General features: G+C 38.1%; 1 protein-coding gene across 1 annotated transcript in view; it reads right to left on the reverse strand.

Annotated features, from left to right (window-relative positions):
• The window catches only part of P3H2 (prolyl 3-hydroxylase 2), a 154,091-nt gene that overhangs the window by 6,314 nt on the left and 123,660 nt on the right, over window positions 1-24,117 (reverse strand). Inside the window, exons 4-13 of the mRNA XM_045851973.1 lie at window positions 19,436-19,567; window positions 17,997-18,139; window positions 17,581-17,670; window positions 15,684-15,724; window positions 13,874-13,968; window positions 7,171-7,298; window positions 6,571-6,666; window positions 5,794-5,944; window positions 4,875-4,992; window positions 3,883-3,958 (exon numbers count right to left, since the gene is read on the reverse strand). Coding sequence (XP_045707929.1) covers window positions 3,883-3,958; window positions 4,875-4,992; window positions 5,794-5,944; window positions 6,571-6,666; window positions 7,171-7,298; window positions 13,874-13,968; window positions 15,684-15,724; window positions 17,581-17,670; window positions 17,997-18,139; window positions 19,436-19,567 — 1,070 coding nt within the window. The remainder of the gene's footprint in view (window positions 1-3,882; window positions 3,959-4,874; window positions 4,993-5,793; window positions 5,945-6,570; window positions 6,667-7,170; window positions 7,299-13,873; window positions 13,969-15,683; window positions 15,725-17,580; window positions 17,671-17,996; window positions 18,140-19,435; window positions 19,568-24,117) is intronic.

The raw sequence follows: 24,117 nt of genomic DNA on the forward strand, positions 1-24,117 counted from the left end.
AACACACTACCTCTCAGGGTGACCCACTACCTGGCGTCCAGGGCTCTGAAATGATTGACAGTCCTCCCAAGCTTGTGCATCATTCAGACGGATCTGTCCAGGAATGTTTAGGTAGAGGGTAGGAGGGAAGGGACGTGGCTGGGGTGGAGCTGAGCCAGGGCATTAGATCAAACAAGCAGGCTTTCCAAACTGAGCAAGCTTAAGCGATGGATGTGGGCCTTGCCTGCATGTCAAAAGAAATGCCTAAATGTAAGTAAATTTTCCTTTCTTGGGAAACACAGACACTTGACTCATTCCATACATAGTAGATCTTGGAAAAGTAAAAGCAAAAAAGTGGTACCAACCATTCCTTTTGGTAAGATGGGCCCATTCTAATTAGCTAGTTTCTGAATTGATCTGAGTTCATAGATGCCCTTTAGAAGACTCTTTGGTTTTCTTTACCATAAAATGGGAGGGCTAAAGTATTTTGAAAGACAGTTTCGGGGGAGCTATTTGGGAAGTTGCCTGAAGTCCTTGGCTGCCTCTTAGCATAAGGACTCCCAGACTGTGTGGCCTACATGTAGAAGGCTGGAATTGAAGGTAGGTGGAGGGATCCAAAAGTCTGAGACCCAGGCAGGTGTGGGTGTGAGAGAGAGAGGTGTGTGTGTGTTAAAGGAAAGCACAGAGAAGATCAGTCGGTTCCTGGTTATTCTTCTATTCACAATAATTAAGGAGGACTGATTTGTCACTAGAGACTGTTGCTTTTGTTTAGTAGCTTTACCAAGGGGACTTTTCTGATGTAATATAGAGAGTTCAGTAGTTCCGGTGCCGTCAGTATCAATCTGACTTTGTTTTTCTAACAAAGGCCTTTGTTGTGCATTTCCACATAAAAACAGCAAAATAAACCATAACTGACACGTATGACATAGACTAGGACAGCCTTCCTGTACACATGGCCTTAGGAACTTGTTTCAAGCTTTCTCGCTGCTCCCATCCTGGTGCTGGTTGGGACTCAGCCACATGCCGTTGGGCCACTTCTGTGTGACTACTGAACCATGGCAACAGCATCTGACAACACTAAAGAAAGGGCATAGGCACGATGGATGAAACTGGAAGAATGGAAAGTATTTTTACATGTGAAGACCTTTGGAAAAGTTCAGGAAGCTATCAACTGCTTGAAGTCGGTGCAATTGATTACAGGTGTGTGGGCCCACAGGCGTCATTAGGACTAATCTGATCCCACAGGTGGCCTCACCTGTTACGTATCAGGGGCACAGGGGTGTGAGGAAGCTCCGTGGCTGATGTTGTTTCTAGAGGGAAATCTGTGGCACCGCAGACAACTGTACACATACTCATGAACACAGATCCACAGTGATTTCCATTTTTCATGAAGCAAATGGAACTCATGACATTTTCTCTTTTGGAAACTTGCACAGAGAAACCCAAATCCCTAAATACCCATGTTCCACAAATGAATGCTGCTGTTGAAATAATTCATGGAGCTTCAAGGTGTGCTTTTCGTCCACTGGATGATGAAACGGTAGAGAAGCTTTTGTGTCATGCTTTTCTTGAATAAATGTAAACCTTCAGCCACTGTTCAGTTAATTAAATAATTTCCAGATTTTTTTAAAAAAAATAAAGGACATAGACAACATAAGACTTGACTGCCTTATGTAACCTCAGACTGGGTTCTCCCCTGCTCCCTCTGTCTCTCCAGAGTCAAAGATGGGAACACTGAAAAGGAAAACTATCCCTTTCTCTTTGCTATTGAGACTGGTTACCTAGGACTTGGATTATTTACACAATGTCCTAAGAAGTCTACCACATAAACTAATCAGAAACAGAAATAATTTGGGAAAATAAATCTCCCAACTTGGAGCTTTTGAATGAAAACATTGTTTAAATCAGATTTATCTTTTACTTTGGGGGGGGTAAGAATTTTAAAATAGTTACACCTTTATATTAAAAGGATGGAACTATTAAAGTGAAGTATTATCTGTTTTCACGTCATTAAAAAATAGAACTCCAGTTACCTAACTTATCTGTGGAATCAAATGAACAAAATAAACTGATAAGCAATATAGAAACAGACTCATAGATACAGAGAACAAACTGACAGCCGCCAGAGGGGAGGGTGGTGGTGCAGTGTTGGAGTAAAACAGTAAAACAAAAAGCCCTCGTAGACTCTGACAACAGTATGGTGATTACCAGAGGGACAGGGGTTGGGGGTGTAGAAGAGGGTAAAGGGGGGACGAATGGTGGTGGAACGAGATTTGACATAGGTCAGTGAACACACAATACAATATACAGATGATGTGCTGTAGAACTGTACACCCGAGAAGCCTATATAATTTTTAAACCAATGTAACCCCAATAAATACAATAAAAATCTTTTGAAAATAAAAATAAAATCCCTCAATTCTAAAGAAAAAGAATTCCAGTTAACTTGCATTCAACAATTAATGAATTATTTCTTCATACACAGTATTCCATGCATCACTTTCAAACACTGAGCATTTCCAAATTTGGCCACTAGGTGGAGTAGAAGCAAAGAAATTTTTTGACCACCTGTCTGAATTTTCGACTGTGCGAGTTGCAAGCATTTTTGAATCTCAGTTTCAGTGTTAGCAGAACTCAGAGCTCCTTTCTGCCCAGAGGCTCTTCTTTGAAAAGGGAGAATTTTGTATAGCGACTTTAAATTCCAACTCACAGTACCAATGTTGATCTAACTACTCCCATGTTAGTATTTAAGGTTTTTACCAAAAAGTATAGGCACATAGCCTTTTAAATATATATTATTGTATTAAAATGTATAGAATGTTTTTCTTAATTATAACAGTTTTAATCAGAATCTCCATAGGATTTCCTTTTCTGCAGTAACATACAGTTTTGGAATATCGTCTGCTTACATTCCAGTGGTATGTCATGAGTATTATATGGCTGTTTCACTATTAAGAAAAAGTGCAAAAATATGAGGAGAAAACCAGGAAACTAAGAAAATGTTGTGGAAATAGCTTATATAATACAAAATCTTTGAAGTTTATTACATGCATGTCCCAACTACTTAGATTTTGTATGGAAGAAAGAGGGATCTCATAATCTATTTAGGATTCAATTATCTCCTCCATAGGAAAACCTGCCTTTCTACCAGCCTTTAATCCCTTTGAATTAAAGACCAGAGGATGCTGCCCCTGTGGTCTATAAATGCTCTGTAGGCTGGTTTCCAAAGGCATCAGTTTGCTTAGAAAGATGGTGGTTGAACTTAACTTTTGATTTTTACCTGTAAAGGAATGTTTAGAATCTCATCCAAAACATGTCATATGAACACACACACAAACTTATGTGTATGTGAATGCGTACATATCTATTTTCAGGGTTTACTTGCAATCACAATCATACACACACACATTCACACATATATACATACACATACGCATACATGCACACATATACAATAATTTTGAGAACCAGGGGTCTGGAGGCCAATGATCAATCCAAACACGTACAATCCTAGGTTACTTGAAAGCCACTCTGTGGAGTCATTTGACTTGTCCTAGGGTTCGGTGACTTAGGAATTAGTGTTTTTATGTTTCCACCAGACTATTTGGCAAACGGTCAGAAGACTAAGGTTCTGGTTCTGGGTCCAACTGAACTTGCTACATGAGGATTAAGGAAAGCTTAATATTTCTAGTCTTTAATTTATCCATCTTTAAAATGAACTAGAAGATTTTTATTGGTGGTTTCATTTCTCACCTTTTATGATGTATAAATTTACTGAACCTCTTTGCACCTCTTGAATTCTCAAGCTCAGAAATATTTGAAATCCAACAGTCTCAGTGTTTAGAAAGTGGCAAGACTGAGATGAAAGACAGTAAATAAATGTGCAAGAAGAGGTTTACTTACAGTCACAGTCTTGGCATCCATTTCAGTGAATATGAATTCCCCTCCTTCAAAGTCGTCGTTCATGTACAGGAGAGCACTAGAAGAAGAAGGGGGGTCATTTGTACTATCACCTGGTGACAACACGACCACAGAACGCTGAAGATTGGTGATGAACTGACCAGCATGATCAGTGAGTTTCTTTTGAACTAGACATTGAAATAACTGATCCTCCTAACCCTCAAAAGTAAGATCACATGGAGTTTGGATCATATATCCTTGAAGTATTTATTCCACTTATGTTACATTTTTAATAATAGTTTACAGCTCATCTTGCACTTGACTTCCTTCAAAGAATACCTAACTGGGTTTAATCTAGCCCTTTGAATCTTGCCCCTGCTATTTACAACTCTCAACCAGTAACTCTAAACAATGTATTTTTTACCAAACTAGCTGGAGAGCTCCAAGGGATGTAGTATCCTAGCCTTGAGGATAGGGGGTGCTCAATAACTATTTCTGTATAGAGAGAGCATGGAATAATAATCACCCACTATTATCTAGACATGGTGCCTCTGACTCCTGACTCTTCTCTTTACACACTTAAATATCGTTCAATAAGAGAAAACATTCTTCCCTCCTGAGTGTCCAGTTTCTAGTTTATAAAATGCAGACATAGATGAGTGATGTGATAAGATTCCTATGCATAAAAGATATGTTTTAGTGAAAGCTACGTGATCATAAATTATATATATATATATATATATATAAACTTTGTATTAAAACAAAATGAACATTTTGTGGATAGGAGACAAAAAACATGCATGGATTCCTAGGATAAACATATGAGATGGTGAAGTCACTTCTCAGTTGTAACAGCTGCTTCAAAAGATCATTTGAGAATCTCTGCTTTGTAGAGGTGAATGTGATGACAAGCAAAAAGGTCAGCTTTCTATATTCCAAGGGTTTTTGAAAACTGTTGGGCAAGGGCTTGGCACTGAAGCAGGTGCTGGCTGTACCTATAGTCCCGGAACGTGTAAGCAGGAGGCTCCTTCCAGCATTCATTGGCCTCTGGATCCAACAGGCAATTGTCAGCATGGATGGGATGACTGAGGTCATTTCTTCTATCCTGTTGACCTGCCAGGAAAGGGACAGGGGAGAATGAGAGGAGGGCACTGATGTCCAACAGCAGCCCTTGTGCCCTTGCAAATTAGAGGAGACAGAAAGCCCAGCAGAACAGATGAAAGGACACTGGGCAAGCAGTTGAAAAGACTCTGTCCTGCTTTGCTATGAGCTTGATGTAAAACTGTGAGCAAGTCACACCTGCTGCTTCGGCTATAAAAGTTACTGATATAAATAGACATATAAACATTCCATGCATTTCGTGGGTTGCAGTTCGTGTGGAACAGTAATAGAAGGAGGAGGGAATGAAAATGTAAAACAAAAAAAATGAGGTCTGAGTTAGCTGAGACTTTGCCAAGTGTCAAAGCCTTACCCTGTGACATTATCCTTCCCTTTCTAGTCAGGACGGTAGAGAAGAGAAGATCTAGGGAAGAAATGATGACAGCAGGGAGTGAGCAGGGGAGGTCTCTGGCTTTTTAAGAACACTTATTTCAACAATTCCTTCCCCATTACCACTGGACGCTGTGGATGGAATAGGACATTGGAAGTCCCAGGTTCCTAGTGCCCTAGGGCAGAAAAGCATTTTTCTGTGAGACTTTAGAAAGTAGAAATTGATCTGAAAGGGAAACTAGGCAGACCAATGGTATTTAGGGGTGAAAATGAAACACAGGAGGGAAGGGAAAATAAGAGTAAGTTTCTTTTGTTTTAGAAATGTAGAACTCTTCTAAACCACTCATCTGTCATGTAATAGAGCTTTGCGTTCTTTCTTATCTCCATGTGGATAGAAGGAAAAGAGTTCAGACTCTGGAACCTCACCAGACAGGGCTGTTCGGCAGACCATGTGTGTATAGGAAAAATACAGGGTTGAGTTCAGCATGAAATAGGATTCTACAATCTTCCGAGCCTTCTCGCTGATGTCATAAAACAGACGGGCACTCTTCAGTGGGACTCGGCCTTCATAGCCAAACTGAAGAAAAAGGAGAACGTTAGCCACCATGGGTTTGATTGGGGAGCTTGAGAAAAACAGATGCTAGGTTTCATTAAGCCAGTATACAATGGCCATCTCGGTACTGACTGGTGGGAATACTGCTACATGCTTGTGAATCTGGGTTAGGAAAACGAACCATTGAAATAAGCCTTCCTAATCACCGAGAGAACATGAGAAGCTAATCACTCTTTTCTCTTATAACCCTTTGTCATTCCTCTCTAACGACGCTGCTTGCAATACAGAATAGTTACTTTTTAGGGTATGTTTTCACCATGGGCCCATGAGCTCCTTGAGAGGGGGGTGACAGGGCAAGAGCCATATGTTATTGTTCAGGTACAAATTTAGGAAACATTAAGTTTGATAAATCGATGATTGAATGGAGGAATGAAGGAAGAATTAAAAACAATGCAGGTGCCATTTCATACATGATCCCTTCAACTGTCCTGATAAAACTACATTCTAATCAGCACTGCATGCCAACCGCTTGCATTACTGGAACTCCAGATAAAACTACTATATTCTGAGTTCTTTCTTGTGTCTGCCATTCACAGAAGGTCCTGGATTGGCACTTAGGAACCTGAACCCCAATCCAGGTGAGACTTTACTTTGAGTGCTTTCAGGACAGTTGCACCTTCAAACTTCTCATTGGGTGTGTGGGGTGAAGTTTTTCCTCTGTATCCATCACCGACAAGCATGATTCCCTGGAAGCACAATACAAGAAGATGTTTTCTTAATGACAGCTACAAACTCACCAGGTCTCCCTGTCTGCCTCGATTGCCAGAAAGCTAAGAACCAAAGTCGATACTCAGAACCATCCCCATTTTGTTCCAGGATTGTGGTATCATTCGTTTTTACAGTCAAAAGGGATACAGTTATTTAATTTTTACTGTAAAACACCACCACTTTTGAAGACATACATTGTGTCTTACTGATGGAAATAATGGAACTTTCTCAGCAACCTCATATGGCAGATAGGGCACATGCTGGATGGCTGCTGTCCTGGGAATGAAGCCACTGACTATTTCAGATCCACTAGCTATACCCAGATCTGGGAAAAGCTAAAGTCTTCTCAAACCAAAGGCTGTGAAAGTGCCTCCACAACCAATGTCCTCCTCCTAAAGAAGATGACATTCCAGGCCTGGCTCTCTGGCTCCAGGCTCACACCAGACCAGCACAGCCAGGCCCCCGCCCTCCCCGGGCCTCACACTGGCCACACTGTGCAGCTCCCGGCACTGTTCTTCTGACAGGACGTTGTCCAGGAGAACCCGCTGCGTCCCGTTCAGCTGCTCTGAGTTGTAGACGAACGTGATGTTCTCATAGAGCAGAGGGCCACCTGAAGGGACAGAGCACATTGTCTTCTCTGTTACCTCTGTCTCCAAGGAGTGAAGCACAGAACACCCAACAGCTTGCGATGTGAAGTTCAGGAGAGTCCTTTTCCTTATAAATATTTAGGAATGCTAAGACAAATGGCACATTTGGAATTTGATAAACAAAATATGGATTCACAAAAAAGGCAGCTGTTTGTCTGACTACCAGGTGTTTCCAAAATGTCATGATAATGTATTACATTTGTGCAGTATCGTGGGCTTGATAAACTAGCTTTTTATTTGATTCCAGTGATGATCCAGCAAAACAGACTGGGCATCTCACAAGATTCTCCTCTGGGAAGACTTTCCAGAATTTTCTGTATAATTGAACCCACCCTTCTCTACAGCCCTTGGTTCCTACTGCTGCTATACCATGACAGGCAGTTACTTGATCACATGTCTGCATTCCCAGAAATAAACATCTCAGCTTCAAGGATCTGAGAGCAATGCCTTCACTGGGAAAGGCAGGTAGTGAATGCACACCATCAGAACAGTCACGCCCAAGTCACCCAGCTCCTTCCTGCTCTTCTTTCTGCCACTTACTGACTCTATAGTCTTGCTTTTGGAATATTTATTCTATTCTGCTCTGTGGGCATACCTTCATATGACTTTCTTTGTACAGATCGTCTCCTGTAGGCACCTGCCCTTTCCCTGGAGACAGTCCACAACTACATGAAATTAGCCCCACACAGCCTCTTCAGAGAATGACGCAGGTGGGCCGTGTTTTAGGTGGTGAAATTAAAAATCTAGACCAGGCAGGTCTTTTCTTCACCAGAAGTAGGATTAAAGAACGAAACCTCTGATGGTGAGGAAATCTTCAGACTCAAAAAGTGTAACCATCTTGAACCAGAAAAGTGAATAGAAAGTAAAAAACACTGTTTTTCTACTCTTTCCAATATTCCTAAAGGACCTGGTATGTGCCCTCAGTGACAACAGCTCACTGTGGAGGGAGTGGTGGAGAGGGCTCAGCTACTCCCTTCCTCCCCACAGTCAAGCTATGGTCACAAACACACTGGTCTAAGACATGCCAGCTGAAGGAAGACAAGACTATTGACACTGATATCTATTCTGCGGTTGTAAAATAGGTTAGTCAAATCAGGGAGCAGCACTAAGTGTTCATGAGCCTAGTTAGGACAGAAGAGTCACTACAGGCCACAATTAATGGAATACTAAAACAACAAGGCAGTGTTTCTCAGTCTTGAGCAACATATGGTTATTTGTTAAAACAAAAGTTGCCTAAGGAACTGTGGCATTGACAAATTATTTGTGCTGTAATTTTACTTCCATATTTCCAATAATGAAATTAGGAATACAGTACTTATTTTTGTGGTTTCAAACAACTATAATACCAAAACCAATTTATAAGATTAAATAAAAGCAAGACCATAAACCACCTAAATTAAAATTAGTAATATTAATGAAATGATCACCGTTGTTTTGTGGAAACTAATAAGCTACGTTCCACATGAATTTCCTGTTAACTAATCTGGCCTGCGTTCTTCAAGCCAGTACTCCTCTGCTGCTCTTGGTGGGTGATGACTCGTGCATTCTACCACAGCATTTCTCCGCTGAAACTACCGCACTCTCTTAGTGTACTATGGTGGATTTTGACTTTCATCTGCTCCATTATTTATAAATTTATACTACTTTGTTTCATTCATTTATTTAATTTTTACTGTATTTTTTTTCCATTACCATTTAGTCCCATTATACCCACCCCCCTCAATCACCACACTGTGGTCCAAGTCCATGAGTCTTTTTTTCGTTTTGCTCAATCCCTCCACCCTTTTCTCTCCCCTGCCTTACCTGTCATCCTGCTCTCTATCTGTGAGTCTATCTCTATTTTGTTTGTTAGTTCAGTTTGTTCATTAGACTCCGCATATGAGTGAAATCATATGGTATTTGTCTTTCTCTGACTGGCTTATTTCACTTAGCATAATGTTCTTTGGGCCTATCTGTACTGATACTATCCTCAACTATTGAATATTATTAAGTGCTGCCAATGTGATGGTAACTGTACCCTTACCCACTGAGGTTTGCAACCTCAAGGCAGTGTTTGGCTATAGGTGGTTATTCATATGACCCACTAGTTGCCCCTCAATATTTTAAATTGTCATTAAAATTTATGAATATGGAATTTCTTGGAATTTGGGAATATACCAATAAGCTCCCAGTGTGAGTACCAAATCTTTTGGATGAATAGAAAAAGCATTTTTTTCTGCAGTTCAATGTTTCTCAAACATTTTTCTACAGAAATGTTTTTGATGAAAAAAAAAGAATTTCTTAGTTAAACGTGTTTGGGAAGCATACTGGGTTAAACACAATTTAAGAGGGCTTCTTAGAATAGGCATTATGAACATTCTAAGTATCAATGTAATATATAGTAGTTTTTACCCTTAAATCAGCACAATATTCTTCCTTCCTTCCTTCCCTGCTTCCTTCCCTCCTTCCTTACTATGGCAGAGAGACTCCAGTATGGACTCTAAAGATCACTGCCTCCTGGAATTGGCTTGTATAATTTGCTTCCTAGTGTGGGCATGGCCTAGATCTTGCCTCTAACCAATAGAATATGGAAAACATGATGAACTGTCACTTCCATGACTGCCTTACATAAAACTGAAACTTCTATCCTGCTAGCAGACTCAGTTTATTGCCTTTTTAGCTTGCCATCTGATGCAGCAAGTGGCTGTATTGGACAGGCTCATGTGGCAAGAAAAAAACCCCAAGGGTATCCTCTAGCCAACAACCAACTAGGAACTGAGGAATACAGTCCCATAATCCTTTAAGAACCAAATCTGTCATGCTGTCATCTGAACTTGGAAGAAGATAGTTCCTCAGTCAGGCCTTAGAAAAGACTCCAGCCCCAATCAAAAACTTGATAGTTGCCTTATATGAGCTTGAAGCAATAGACCCCAGCTAAGCTCTCCCCAGACTCTTGACCCAGAGAAACTGAAATAGTAAATGTGTGCTATTTTAAGCTGCCATATTTGTGCTAACATTTTTCATAGCAATATAAAAACAAGTAGATTGATTTCCCATCATGGAATTTCTTAACACAAAACATTTTGCTTGGGAAAGGTTGCTTTAATCCATGTAGCTGATTAAGATACATAGCCAAATAGAGGCCATCCCTCAAATATTTGGAAGAGTCAACTGCATGTTCAACTCTCATTTAGAACTATAAAAAGAAGCCCTGGCTGGCATAGCTCAGTGGATTGAGCGCGGGCTGAGAACCAAAGTGTCGCAGGTTTGATTCCCAGTCAGGGCACATGCCTGGGTTGCAGGCCATGACCCCCAGCAACCGCACATTGATGTTTCTCTCTCTCTCTCTATCTCCCTCCCTTCCTCTCTACAAATAAATAAATAAAATCTTTTAAAAAAAAGAACTATAAAAAGAGATTTTCCTTCAACAACAAAGACAAGATCCTCATAGGTTCCCTGAAAAGCATTTTTTTTTTCATATAAAACTCAAATAGAAATGGAAGACAGACCGAGTTTAGTGGATTAGGTTGGTTTGTACTTTGCCAGCTTTTTCTTGTCTTCTACACTGAGAATGTATTGCTTTAAATATAATTAGCTTATTTGAAAAATATAACTTTAAAAGTTACTAAAACTAAACCATTTAGAAAAATGCCTACCATTCTTAAGCTGTATATAAATATTTATTATTATTATAATTATTATTGAATTAGTAATACATGCCCGGTGTATTAAGTTCTGACTGAGACATCTTCATAAACACAATCAAGTATATTTAAAAGAGTGCTACTGAGATATTGAGAACTCCCCCAGCCATGCCCTAAGTAACACACATCGATCAGGTGAAGGAGCAGAATGCCAATGCAGTATTAAATATCTAAACCCTAACAGGCTCAGGCAGAGTCTGTACTAGAAATATGCCCTTCACATCATAGCTGACACGTTTACCATTATGCAGTTCTATAGAGAGGTTTCGCACACATACATTTAACAGAAAAACAACTAACTACCCACTCACTAACCAAAAGGGGGGGATAAACCCTGCCATTCAAAAATACAAACTGACCAACTTACAAATGACTAGTAGCACACTAGACTGAGAAAAGCATTAAAATAAAAGTAAAAAATGTAGTCCAATAAGTTGTGGTTCCTGGGGCCTGATCTGACAGCTTCGGCCAACCCTTAACCACAGCCCAAGGAGATTTGGTTAAACAACTCAATTCTTCTCTCATTCATAAAGTATGTTCTTGGCTCTGACTCTCCAGCTGCAATAAAGAGGGATCATCTAGGAAAATACTCCTTGTGCTCATTGTTTGTGGCCCACAGCTAGAAAGTCATTTTGTTGTAAATATTGCCATGTCATGAGGCCACGACAGTGTGCGCTGACTAACAAGCCCTTATATGAGCACAAACCTCTAAAGTTTACAAAAGACTTTGCACACTCATCTTTTCCAACAGTTGCTGTCATTGTTTTACAGATGAGGGCCAGAGGGCCCTGGGAGATTGAGTCTCTAGTGATAACTAGAGTCTCTAGTGAGTCTCTAGTGACTCTGGGATTATCGCAGAGCAGGACCTTCGGAAAGTTGATGGCTGAAAGGAGAATGGGTAAGTGACAGATTGTTGTTTTTTTTCTGGAAGTAGACATGTATGTTCCATGGACTGGAGTCACCCTGGGTCACTCCCATCTTAATACTTGGGAGCCATCCAATGTGAATATGACTAACTACTGTTAGGTAACCACAGTGCATGACCACCTCTCTGTGGAAAATGAGAAAAGCTGGACTACATTCTGCTCTGTGAGCCAAGCGTCCTTTGTTGTCTCCGTGACATCTGCTTTCAGCCTAAGATAGGAAAGTGTTTTCTGATTGGGAACTCTGCCTCTGTCTACCACTGTTCTTAATTTAGACACTAGTTAAGTCTCCAGTGACAGGACAGAAAGCTGTCCAGTGGATTCCCAGAGAACATCCTAAGATCCATTAGCCTAATTCAACTAAGTAAATTCTGCAGAAATGATAGAATTTGGTAGTCGTGACCTTTCTCCATCCTGTGTAATCTTTTCAGCTCTTCTCATTAATCTTCCTAGTCAGTTGCTGGACATCAGATCTTTTGGTAGCCAGAGGAAAAAAAACAATGCTTTGACATTTGGCAACTTTCCTGGAGTTTCCCAAACCTTTACAGCAAAGTTCTGGCTTATTGTCACGTATTTCCTGGGTGATTTCTGGGCTTAAAAAGCAACACGAACTCTGGCTGACCATGAGGCTCTCTGGCACTTGTGAAAGAGCTTGGGCTTTGTAGCTATGCATGACGGTCCAGGTTAAATTAGATGAGCGTGCTATCCTGTTTACTGCCTCACACTGACTTGGAAGCTCAGGAAGGAAAGGGCTGGGAAATATGAACCGTAGAGAGCCAGTAGTTTTCAAATCAGCTAGAAGAATGTGCTGACAAGCTTCTTGTCTGGGAACGGAGTACTGCACTTTGTCTCAATGCAGGTTTTCAAAAACCTCTTTCCAATTTTGCAGTTATTTAATCAATAGGGCACATTTTGAATATTTAGACACTTCAGTGGCCCATCGTCAGGTAAAGACAACATGGGGTTTGTATTCAGAAGCCTGAGTCTCAATGGCTGCTCGACCTATTATGAGCTGTGAGACTTTGGACAAGTCACAGAATCTCTGAGCCTCGTTGTTCCTGTCTGTGGAGTGGGGATACTTTCCTCCCATGAGATGCCGCCAGTATTCAAAGGAACTGTGTGTGTTGCAGGGTGCATGATTCTCTAACCACTGTGCCGCAACCTGAACCTAATACAAAACAATATTCACTGTAGATTTTTAAAAATAATTAAAAAAGGAAATTTCCTTGAAAAATCATCAACAGAAATAATAATTGTTAAGGATTACTTATGCAATCAGTACTACTATTGCTAATAATTCATTATTATAACAAATGCTTGGATTTATTTAAAAACTACTGTTGTCTCCACTAATTTTGATCTTACTTAAGTAGGCTTATGATGCTCTGTTCTATCTCTATGGCTTTATTCCATTTGTTTTATCCATTAGAATGGCTTCCTCTACATCTCTGTCAATTCAACCTAAATTCTGCTTTTCTGTCCTAGCCTTGCTAAGACATGTGTGCCTCAAGCATCTCAGATGAACTAATCCAAATCTCATGCAATCGGTCTCTTCAAGTTCCTCTGATATGCAGTCTATTCCATACTATCTAGCTCTACTCACTTGCTATGAGAGAAGTCAGCCCCAAGACCTCTCTCAGCCTCAGGCACTCAACTGAGAATGGTGATGATTGTACCATCCCTGCCTGGCTCACAAGGATTCCTGTGGCAAACAGAAGTCCTTTTCTTGGGAACCAAAGGTGATGATATACAAACCCGAGATATTCTTGTTTATAAGCCTTGCTTTCAGAATTCTGTTAACTGTAGTAGCTTAGTCATTTTCTTTATTTTCCAGAGAGAGTGGGTTCTGCCTAGATCTGAGTGAGAACTGGTCAAGTCCTATCCTAACCTCACCTTCCTTCTTAGAGTAAAAGTGCACAGATACTTACTTACCTTCTCTTAGGTCTCGGTCTGTCTTGAGTGATGATTTTTTCCCCATTGACAATCCATGAACTTCTGCCCCCTCCACGTTTACTCCTGAAGGGACCCTGGTCATTCAAATAAGTTGAGATAGCAATTTCCCATTGAATAAAATGTTCAAAGGCAAAACATACCTCGCTCAGATAGACTATGACTCCACATTTTATATTTTTGTTGTACAGAAGTACACTTATCTTTCAAGGTCAAATTAAATGTCACTGCCTCCATGAAGTTCTTTTCTATTTTTTCAACAAATATGCTCTATTTTACTTCTCTAAATCTGCTTAGCAACCTTTATTACAGCTAATTGTATCCATAACTTAACCCCTTTTAGACTTTGAATCACAACAGAGCAGGAAAAAACTATCATGTGCATCTGTATTATGCTCACAGTGTCACATTATATGTCTTGAACATAGAGTGTTCATCACTGAACAATGGCTGAATTGAAATAAATCATGTCCTCGAGTGGTGGTTCTTGATTATTTCAAGAAGGAAGACACAAGATTGTGTCTAACTCTGAAAACATACAAAGGACAACATGATATTCTTTTTTTCTAGGTCTTTCTGCCATCCATTGTTTTTTAAATTACATTTAATTGATTATACTATTACAGTTGTATGATGTTCTTTTAATATACACAGATTGAACACATCCAAATGTGCATATGCATTCTTGGATCTTTTACAATAATTCTAGGCCACCCTGAGGTTGAGTCCTAGAAGTCTAGTGAAAGACCACAACATTTTGAGTAAGATGATCTGGATGTGCCCAACCCTCATGGTGTGGGACTCTAGAGGGTCCTTTGCTTCAGCAGGACCTCAGCTTTAGAACTTGAAAATGAGTAGGCCAGTCCATGCGATCTTGGGTATTCAACCCCAAGATGCTATAATTCCTTGAACGGGTCATAATATGTAAGTTGACTCTTGACTTCTATCATTTCAAAATATACGTTATCTTCATTTTTAATTGAGTTAGTGACACCTATATTTTAACTTGCAGTAAAGCTTTCTGAGCTTCTTGTTTCAAATAAACACAGTGAGGGAGTTCAGCAGTAACAAGAAAATGTCATAGTTTTATTATACTAACGGATTTTAAAAATCCAATTTGGTATTGCTTTAGAATTACAGAGTGTTTATTCCTCAGAGATCACCTGATCCAATTCCTTAATTTGAGAAAAACCCTGAGACCCAGAGAGGAAAACAAATTACTCGAAGTTACACAGAAGTAATAGGAACAGCTGAGACCAGGATACAGAGCTCTTAATTCCCAGTTTGGAACTCTCTTAATTATATCTTTTTGCTTATTCATAGAGCTAAGTTCCTTACAATAGGTATGACTCTTGGCATTTCTTTTCATTAAAAATAAACAGTTGAATAACAATTTTAAAAAAAGAAATAAACCCTATTATGATTAGAAAAAATAAAATAAACCATTGACATACAGTAATATATTAGTTTCAAGTATACAAGATAGTGATTAGACATTTATATAACTTATGGAGTTATCCTCCCAATAAATCTACTATACCATACATGGTGTATGACACCCTACATGGTTATTATGCATTATTGACTATATTCCCTACACTGTACTTAACATCCCCATGGCTGCTTTGATAAATGATAATTTTTACATTTTAATCCCTTTCCTTTTTTCACCCATCCCCCCAATCCCATATCTGGCAACCATAATTGAAAAAATTTTTTAAAAGTTAAAGAATATTATACTTTTGAAAACATTAAAAAAATAAACAGTTGGTGCTCTGAATGGAGAACTCACCTATTCTCATCCTGTCGTCCTCCATATCGAATCCAATAATTCTGTTTTAAATTTAAAAAAAGAAGTTCAGTGGTTTTGCCACTAAAAAATCACTTACATAAATAGAATGACCTTAAAATTCCCCAAAGATCTATAATGTTTTGAAACCTATATAATACATAAAGATACATTTTTAATTTAAAAATAAGAAAAAGAAAGGTTAAGGTTGACACAATTTTGAAAAAGAAAAGATAATGCACAGATTTGTAAAAAATGGTATGAAACTATCCTGGACACCCATTCTTGTGTCCAAGAAAGTGATTTAGAATTTATTATTGGGAAGACATTTAAAAATCACTCTGATGTTTTGTGAATAAAACAAACAAACAAAAAGTCCAGCTTGATTGAACTTCTCAACAGGACAATAAGTGATTAAGTGGCTTTTTCTGGGGTGTCTTGGGAAAATGCAGTTTTGAAAAAAAATCATAGGTAGGATCAGATAAAACTATTAAAAATGTTACACTAGAACTGGCAAATTAAAATTAACTTAATTTTTTAAATGTGTCAATAAAACATGATATAACTAAGACAGAAATTTTTAAAAGTATGTTACAAATAGAATGTTTTACAAATAGTGCTTTTTATGAACATGAGATAAATGAACAAAAAGTATGTCCAGAAAATTCAAATTAGAGGGAAAATAATCTATACTAATAAGTGAAAGTTTCGTTTTTTCTGGTCATCAAAGAAATGCAAAATAAAGTAGCAATGATGTGGCATATTTTAAATAATATATGATTAATATATTAACTAATAATATATTACCTAATGATTTTATTTTATTTGTATTATTTTTTAAGATTTCATTTATTTACTTTCAGAGAGAGGGGAAGGGAGGGAGAAAGAAAGGGAGAGAAACAGCAATGTGTGATTGCCTCTCTTGCACCTCTTACAGGGAAGCAGACCTGCAACCCAGGCATGTGCCCTGACTGGGAATCGAACCAGCAATCCTTTGTTTTTTGCAGGCCAGTGCTCAATCCGCTGAGCCATGCCAGCTGGGGCAGATTAATACTAATGATTTTAAAATGTTATTTCTCATTGCTGAGATGTGTGTAGTGAACTGGTACTTTTATGTATTGCTAGGAGCAATAAAAGTGGCGGAAAACCATCTTAGAAGAGCAATTTTAAGAACTTTAAAACTCATATTCCTTGATGGCAGAGTAATCCCACTCCTGGGAATTTGTACAAACAGTGTAGCTTGAAAGAGAGAAAAAGTGATTAATGTATTAAGCATAAAAGAAAGCAAATCAAATGTTCAACATTAGAAGAAGAGTTTATTCATTGTATATCAACTGTATATATGTAGCTAAAATAATTTTAGAAGCTGTAGAAATATCAAAATTGTTTATGGTTTCCAAAATAAAAATCAAAACAGAAAGATATCTATATACTACAGTACTAGTTCTGCCAAAGGTATGTCTTCACATGGAGAATGCTTCCAAGACAGCATGGAGAAGTAAAGGAAAGTCAGCATGTTGTGTTGTATAACTGTGATTGATTTTGTTCTTTTCGAAGTCTTTTAAATGTTGTAAATGTTTAAGAGAAAAATGCAAAATGTTGCATCCGTCATTTAGGGAATAAAACAAACCTGAGGCAAATGCATCATGTACACGATACTTCTCTTCTATCCAAATATATTTGCTTTTGACTTTGGATCTCAGTGACCCAAACCTTTTAAAGCTTATCCCTTATATTGAATAAACAACACCCCTCACACCCACTCACACATGCCTCCAGTTTCCATTAAGGCAGGAGATTAGAATCATCAGCAAATGAGGCTGGGTAATAAAATTATAAATAAAAAAAGTCCACTGAACAGTTCTTTTAAAAAACATGTCCTTTTTCTCTTTGCTCTTACTGGTTCAGTGTATGAAAATCCCAGGCCCTCTGCAGCTGATTTTATTAGTTCTGATTCCAGTTTATGACGTTTCACAAACATTGCCAAATCCTAGAGAACAAAAATGAAAGAAAAATTTTAATTTAAATCACAGCTAAGAGATATGATAAATGTTCAAGTGGAAATTTTCATTAGACAGAGACAATAAGCAGAAAAATACATATTCAGAGCTGAAAAAACATCTCCATCTCAATAGATTCTTGCAAGCCAGCACACATGAGAAAAATACGGTTGTGGCATTAATAAAGTTTGAAAGAACAGAGTTCTAGAACTTATACTAAACTGTTATATATATATTTAAGTGCAGTGTTATATTTTTTACTAACTCTCCAGAGCACGAAGCAGAATTTGGTTTCTTCTGAGGACATTGGTCTCACCTCTCTAGCCTCAATGGACGCTGGGTCCATGCTGTCACCCAGCAGGTTCTCATAGTAATCCACATTGTCTAGGACGTCCTCATCATCCGGATGGAGGAGAAGATAGGCCTTGGCACACTCCAGGGCTTTCACATATTCACCAACTGAAAGACCAAGGAATTGAAGCATTAGAGTCAGCCTAGGTCCATTTGAAGGATGTTGAACTTCAACATGTCTGTGAGAGGTCAGCATTAAACATTAATAAAGGATGATAAGGTGAGGCTAAGTAATCAGAAATAGTTACAGGTAGCTGAAAGAATATGACTTCAGGTATTCCAAAGGTACTACTTTTGGTCTACTTTGGTACTATGTGTTTTGCATAAATTATCAAAAGTTTCTCCCTGAAGATGTATGTTGACAACTTACATTACTTAATATAGATACACAGAGTATAATATTAGGGGTTAGTTCTGATTTTTGTACTGAGTTTGACAACATGATATTTAAGACTAATTTCAGCAATCCAAATTCTACTCATTGTTCTTAAATGTAAGAAAAGATGCCCAGTCTCTCTCTTTCTTAGTAAGATGAATAGAAAGTAAAACTATATTGAGATAACAATTTTTACCTAATGGATTGGTGAATATCTGCTAATTTGATAATATATTCTGTTGATAAGCAATGAAAGATGTACTCCATGGAGAAAAAATTGGCAACATCTATCAAAATCACAAAAGAATAAAACTATTTAATTCATAGAAATCCATCTTATGGACATTTATATTCAAATGTAAAATGATGTCATCCATTTTTTCATTGATTATCATAGCTAAAAATTATAAACAGCATAATGCCCACCAGAAAGGGGTCACATGAAAAACTTATAGTACAAAGATATGCAGGTGTAAAGAGAATTCATGAATAAGGAGTCTGTACTGATACAATTAAGTTGAACCATAAAATTACCAAAATTTGACCTGAGCAAATGGTAATTTTGTAGGTCCAACCTAACTAAAGATTACCTGAAGTGAAGAAAATAATGTAGGGAAGAGTGTAAATAATATGCTGTCTTCTTTGTGCAAGATGCAGAAATAAGTCAGAATGTGTGGGTGTGTCAGTTCTATATACAAATTTTGGAGGGATAAATACAAAACTGGGTTGCAGGACATGGAAGTAGGTTGTGGGGAAAAGGAAGAGAGGGAGGCCTTTATGATATTTGGTCTCTGAACCTGTGAATATATTATCTTTTAAAATTAAGTTGAAAAAGTAAATTTAACAAATCACATAAAACATCGGTCTTAGTATAGTTTTCAGCACGTTATCACAGCATCTACCCATTCATTGTTTCCCCTGCTGCTCTTCTTGTTCCAAGCTGTGGCAATGTGAGACGAGAGAGCCACTCTGTAGTGATGGGCACCACCCCCTCCCCCAAAGGTCTTTGCGGATAACCCACGCTTTACCTCGATAGTAGGCGAACTGTAGGTAGTCGTAATGCAGGGGAAGAAAGTTCTCAATTGGAGAGAGGCGGCCGGGGCGGGTGGCAAGTTCCCTCACACAATCATGCTGACACAGCAGCACCTGCATGTAGTGATCTGGGAGACAAGAGCCGACAAGTGGGTGCCTGCAGTCAGCCGAACGTGCAGACTTCAAAGTCAGAGCCAGTTACACAGGGCATTCCTCACCCCGCCACATTCTGAGAACCACGTCACTATTATCTTCACTTCATGAGCAAAAACCCTTTTCACCAAGAAAGTTAAGTGACTTGCCAGGGCCTCCTAATTGGTGCTCACTGGAGTTAATTAATATTAGGTTCCAGATCTTCTGGTTCCTGATCTTTCCTGCATACTGCACTCTTCCCTTCCGTGTGTCTTGTTTTCTACATGTCCTGAGAGTGACATAGGCCATCTCACCCCACTCACACCCAGCCTGATACTTGACTTTCCTATATTTAACAACTTCAGGGCCTCTTTTCAGATGTTTTGATAGCCTGAAGTGTCCCAGAGTCAGGATCAGAAGGTTAGGTCTGGCTTTGTTAAGGATCAGTTGAGAGAAAGGAACTGCCCTGGTGGGGAGTTCACATTGGAGAAGTAACCTAGAATGCTCTTTCTGCTTGTTAATATTTTCAGGCAACTTATCCTAAAATGGAAATAAAAACAATGTTCCTTTACAACTACTGATTGGAAACCCATTTGGTCAATTATAAATTAGTCCATCACCTAGACAAAATTTAACTACACTAAATTCTAACACTGTAGCAGGGGTATCCAACCATTCAGCGTCTCTGGGTCACACTGGAATAAGAAGAGTTGTCTTGGGCCACACATTAAATACACAAACACTAACAAAAACTGATGAGCAAGAAAAGGTTTTAGTAAATCTACAATTTTGTATCGGGCCGCATTCATAGCCATTCTGGGCTGCATGTGGCCTCTGGGCTGCGGGTTAGACACCTCTGCTAGGGACTGGTAAAATACCAGAAGAGTGAAAGCTGAAGAATTTAAATAAGCACTTTGCCTCCTTCTCCTTGTTTTCACTTTCTTTATTCCCACTCTCCTTGCTTGCAAGCAGGCCAAGATGCTGAAGCGAAGGGGTTTCCATGCTCCCCTCAGCTCTGGGCTCTAGCTCTCCCAAGCATGAGCTGAGAAAACACAAGTGACTAATGAACCAGAAATGGAGGAAAATCACTTCCTATATTTTGCCCCAAGTTTTATTTTTACAATGAAGATGGAGGTCTCTTTTCCAGTAAGAGAATAGTTTGTTCGTGTTTGTGCTGAGTGAGCAGGTTCTCCTGAGAATGCTGGTAAAATCATCTGACTTTATGACTGTACAGTTTAGTTCACCACCACTGACTGCTTTCAAAAGGTAGGATGGCTCAGATTGTGTCTTGATGACCTTGAAGAAGAACCCCAAAATACAACAGGCAGGGAATATACATTTTCTAGTAAGAAAATGTGCCAACTGTCACATAACCTGGCCAACTCAATCCAATTTAGCATAGCTAATGGAATTCCTGCAGTTCAAATATTCTTAATTCCAAATGGGGAAATGTGAGGGAAAGAAGGAGTTCTGTTGATTTGATGAGCATGTTAGAGATAAATAGCTAGCTATTTTATATCTTAAGAAAAAAACAACAAACAACTCTCGACTGTTTTCTCCTAGTTAGCTGGCCATTTACCTTCCTATACACACTCTTCCTAATTCCAAATGACAAGCAAAAGGAAAAGGTGGGAAACACACCTACCAGGAAATCAACATCTGATTAAAAGTGTTTTTCAAAGCAAGGTATAAATAGCAGTGAAATAAAAGTGACACAGTAAGATATTTTGGGGCTTCAACAAGCATCACTAGTAATAAATAATGGCATTCAGAAGCCATTTGTGTATATTTCTCTAGCTTTTAATGTTCTTCTGACAGTAAAATTCAAATATTCTCACTTTCTAAATACATTTGTATTTTAAAAGCCAGTTTTACTCCAAATTTAGCACAGTTTTGAACTAACCAAGAATTCACAGTTATAATATCACTTCTTAGTTGTGTTCCTTGCTTCCTTTCTATGCAAAATGTTATCATGCAATTAATATGTTTCTAATAAGTTTATATCCAAAAGACTATGTAGTAATACTTTCTAAAATTTCCATCTCATAGAAAATTGAAGGTTTCAAATTCCCAAGACGACTTATCATATTTCTATAATATATAATGTTTGGCTGGAACTTAAAGGACTTTGACTTTTTTAAATCACTTTTCTTTATAGGAAGTGGGGGTCATGGTGTTGGAAGTTGTGTTAAGTATTAAGAGCCTGAATTAGGAGAGATCTTCTATTCCAGCAACAACATGCTGTGGTGACCTTGAGCAAATTACTAAATGCTAACCTATGGGGAATTGTTAGTCAATTTTCCTAAACCAGTATTAGGACATTTGTCAAGGCTGTTTAGTGGCCACTGGTAGAGGCTGGCGTAGAGGCAAATGTGGGAGTGGAGGTAGGACACATATCCCCACAGAACTGCAAGATAGTAAACTGTCATAAAGGAAAAGCATTTCTCTTTAGAGAAATACACAGCAAAAAGAAATGCAAAACACGTGAAACTGACTTTCAAATGAGCAATGCTCACAAAAATGCAGGCAAATGGCTCTGACAGAAGCCCAGTGTAACACAACTTTGGGGGGATCCTCAATAATTCAGATATTGGTATTGATTCTAGGTGTATTTAGTTGATTTTGGGTAACTAAGTGTGTGGTAAATTGATCATTTGACAAATTGATTCTCAGTCTAACTTCCTTGTCTAATTTAATAGATATTCCCCAATTGCCCTGCTAAAGGACCTTAACAATTTTTTATCTACATTTTCACAAACAGAATATTATTAGCCATTTTCATCTCTGCAGTGTAATTGGTGGATATGCCATCTACTTCGGTCATTTAACCCATTCATTTACTAAGAACCTACTATTTGCCAATCACTGTACTTAGGCATTGAGGACCGAGCACTGAACAAGATAGGGCATTAGCCAAGTGATAGAGAAAAGGAATATTCTGAAGGTCTGTAAGTGGAAATGAGCTTGGCACATCCAAGGGGTTAAAAGAATTGTAGTTGGAATGGGTCACAAATAGGAAAAAAAAAGATAAAGAGGAAAACACATGTAAGTGTACAGTCACAAAAATCCTTGTTAAAGGTTCTGGGTTTTATTCCACGTGCAGTGGGAGCCAGTGGAGGATTTTCAGGATGTTTTTGAGCAGACACTCATTTTTTTTTTTGAAGACTGCTCTGTCTGCCTACAGAGTAAAACATGAAGAAGACATAATGATTTTGTTAAAATACACTGTTGATTTGAACGAGGATGCTAATGAAAGGGGTGGAGAGAACCCAGAAAGCTCAGTGCCATTAGAAGGTAACATCAATCAAAGTCTGGTAACAAACCAGAGGGGGGCAGGAATTTTGGGAAATTTCAGATTGAAAGATGTACAACTTCTCGAAGTTTGGTTTGAGCTACTAGGTGAGTGGTACTTTTCATGGTGAGAGAAAATGCTGGAAGTTGGGGAGAGTATACTGACTTCATTAATTTGCATTTCTATGAGTACATGTGAAGTCGATCACTGTTTTTTCATATGTTTACGATGCGGAACACACCACATACTCAACAATTATTTGTTAAACATTTACTGTTGAATAAATTACCCTTTGTCTATTTATAGGCCTTTAAACTACCAGCACTAGAGTGAGGAAAGCCTAGTTTTGATTCCAAGTTTCAATTTAATCACACTACTTAAACTTTTGGGGTATGAATTCCTCATTTAAAAAAAGAAGAGAATGAGTAACAATAGCTATTATATACATAAGTTATTTAGAGAATTAAAAGAGATATAAAGAAGTAAAGTGTTTTCTATACTGTAATTGCTAAATAAATGTTTGTTATTATTATGACTCACAAATGACAAATAAATTACTACTAATAAAAATGTACATGTTCTATTTAAACATTAAAGAAATTAACTCTGTAAGTTTTTTGCAATTTTTCCACTTGTCATTTAGAAATCAGTTTGATTTATTCTATCTTTTGTGTTTATAAGTCTTATTAAGGTCTTTTTCTTCATATTTCTTGTTTTGTTATGCAAGGAACTTTGCCTTTCCTAATATTACACAAATGTTTACCTGCATTTTCTCCTAACAGTTTTTTACACTGAAATTATTAATATAAAAAGAATGCATGTGTATATTTTCATATGCAGCAGAAAATTCACTTCCCACCACAAATGGTTAACTAGCCAATCTCCTCAATTAATGTGGAATGCACATTACCTACTATTTTAGATACTACTTTGTAACACATTAAATTCCCACATATAATAAAATACTCTTTTAAATAATTAAACAAGTCCATAAAAAGGGATTCACTACTACATTGTTTATAGTAATAATAAATTACGTCCTTAATATGTGTCAGTAAAGAACTGGTCAAATAAACTGTGTCATCCCCATATATAAAGGAACATTATGCAACCATTAAATACAATAAGGTAGATCTATGTGTACTTACATGAGAAGAAGTCCACAATATATTGTTAAGCATAAAATGAAACAAAAACAAAAAATATGCCAATGTTCAGTACTTATAGTATTGTCCTATTTTTATAAAAAATAAA

This window comes from Phyllostomus hastatus, unplaced genomic scaffold (genome assembly GCF_019186645.2).
Source record: "Phyllostomus hastatus isolate PE091 unplaced genomic scaffold, TTU_PhHast_1.1 phas_contig_86, whole genome shotgun sequence".
Lineage (NCBI taxonomy): Eukaryota > Metazoa > Chordata > Mammalia > Chiroptera > Phyllostomidae > Phyllostomus > Phyllostomus hastatus.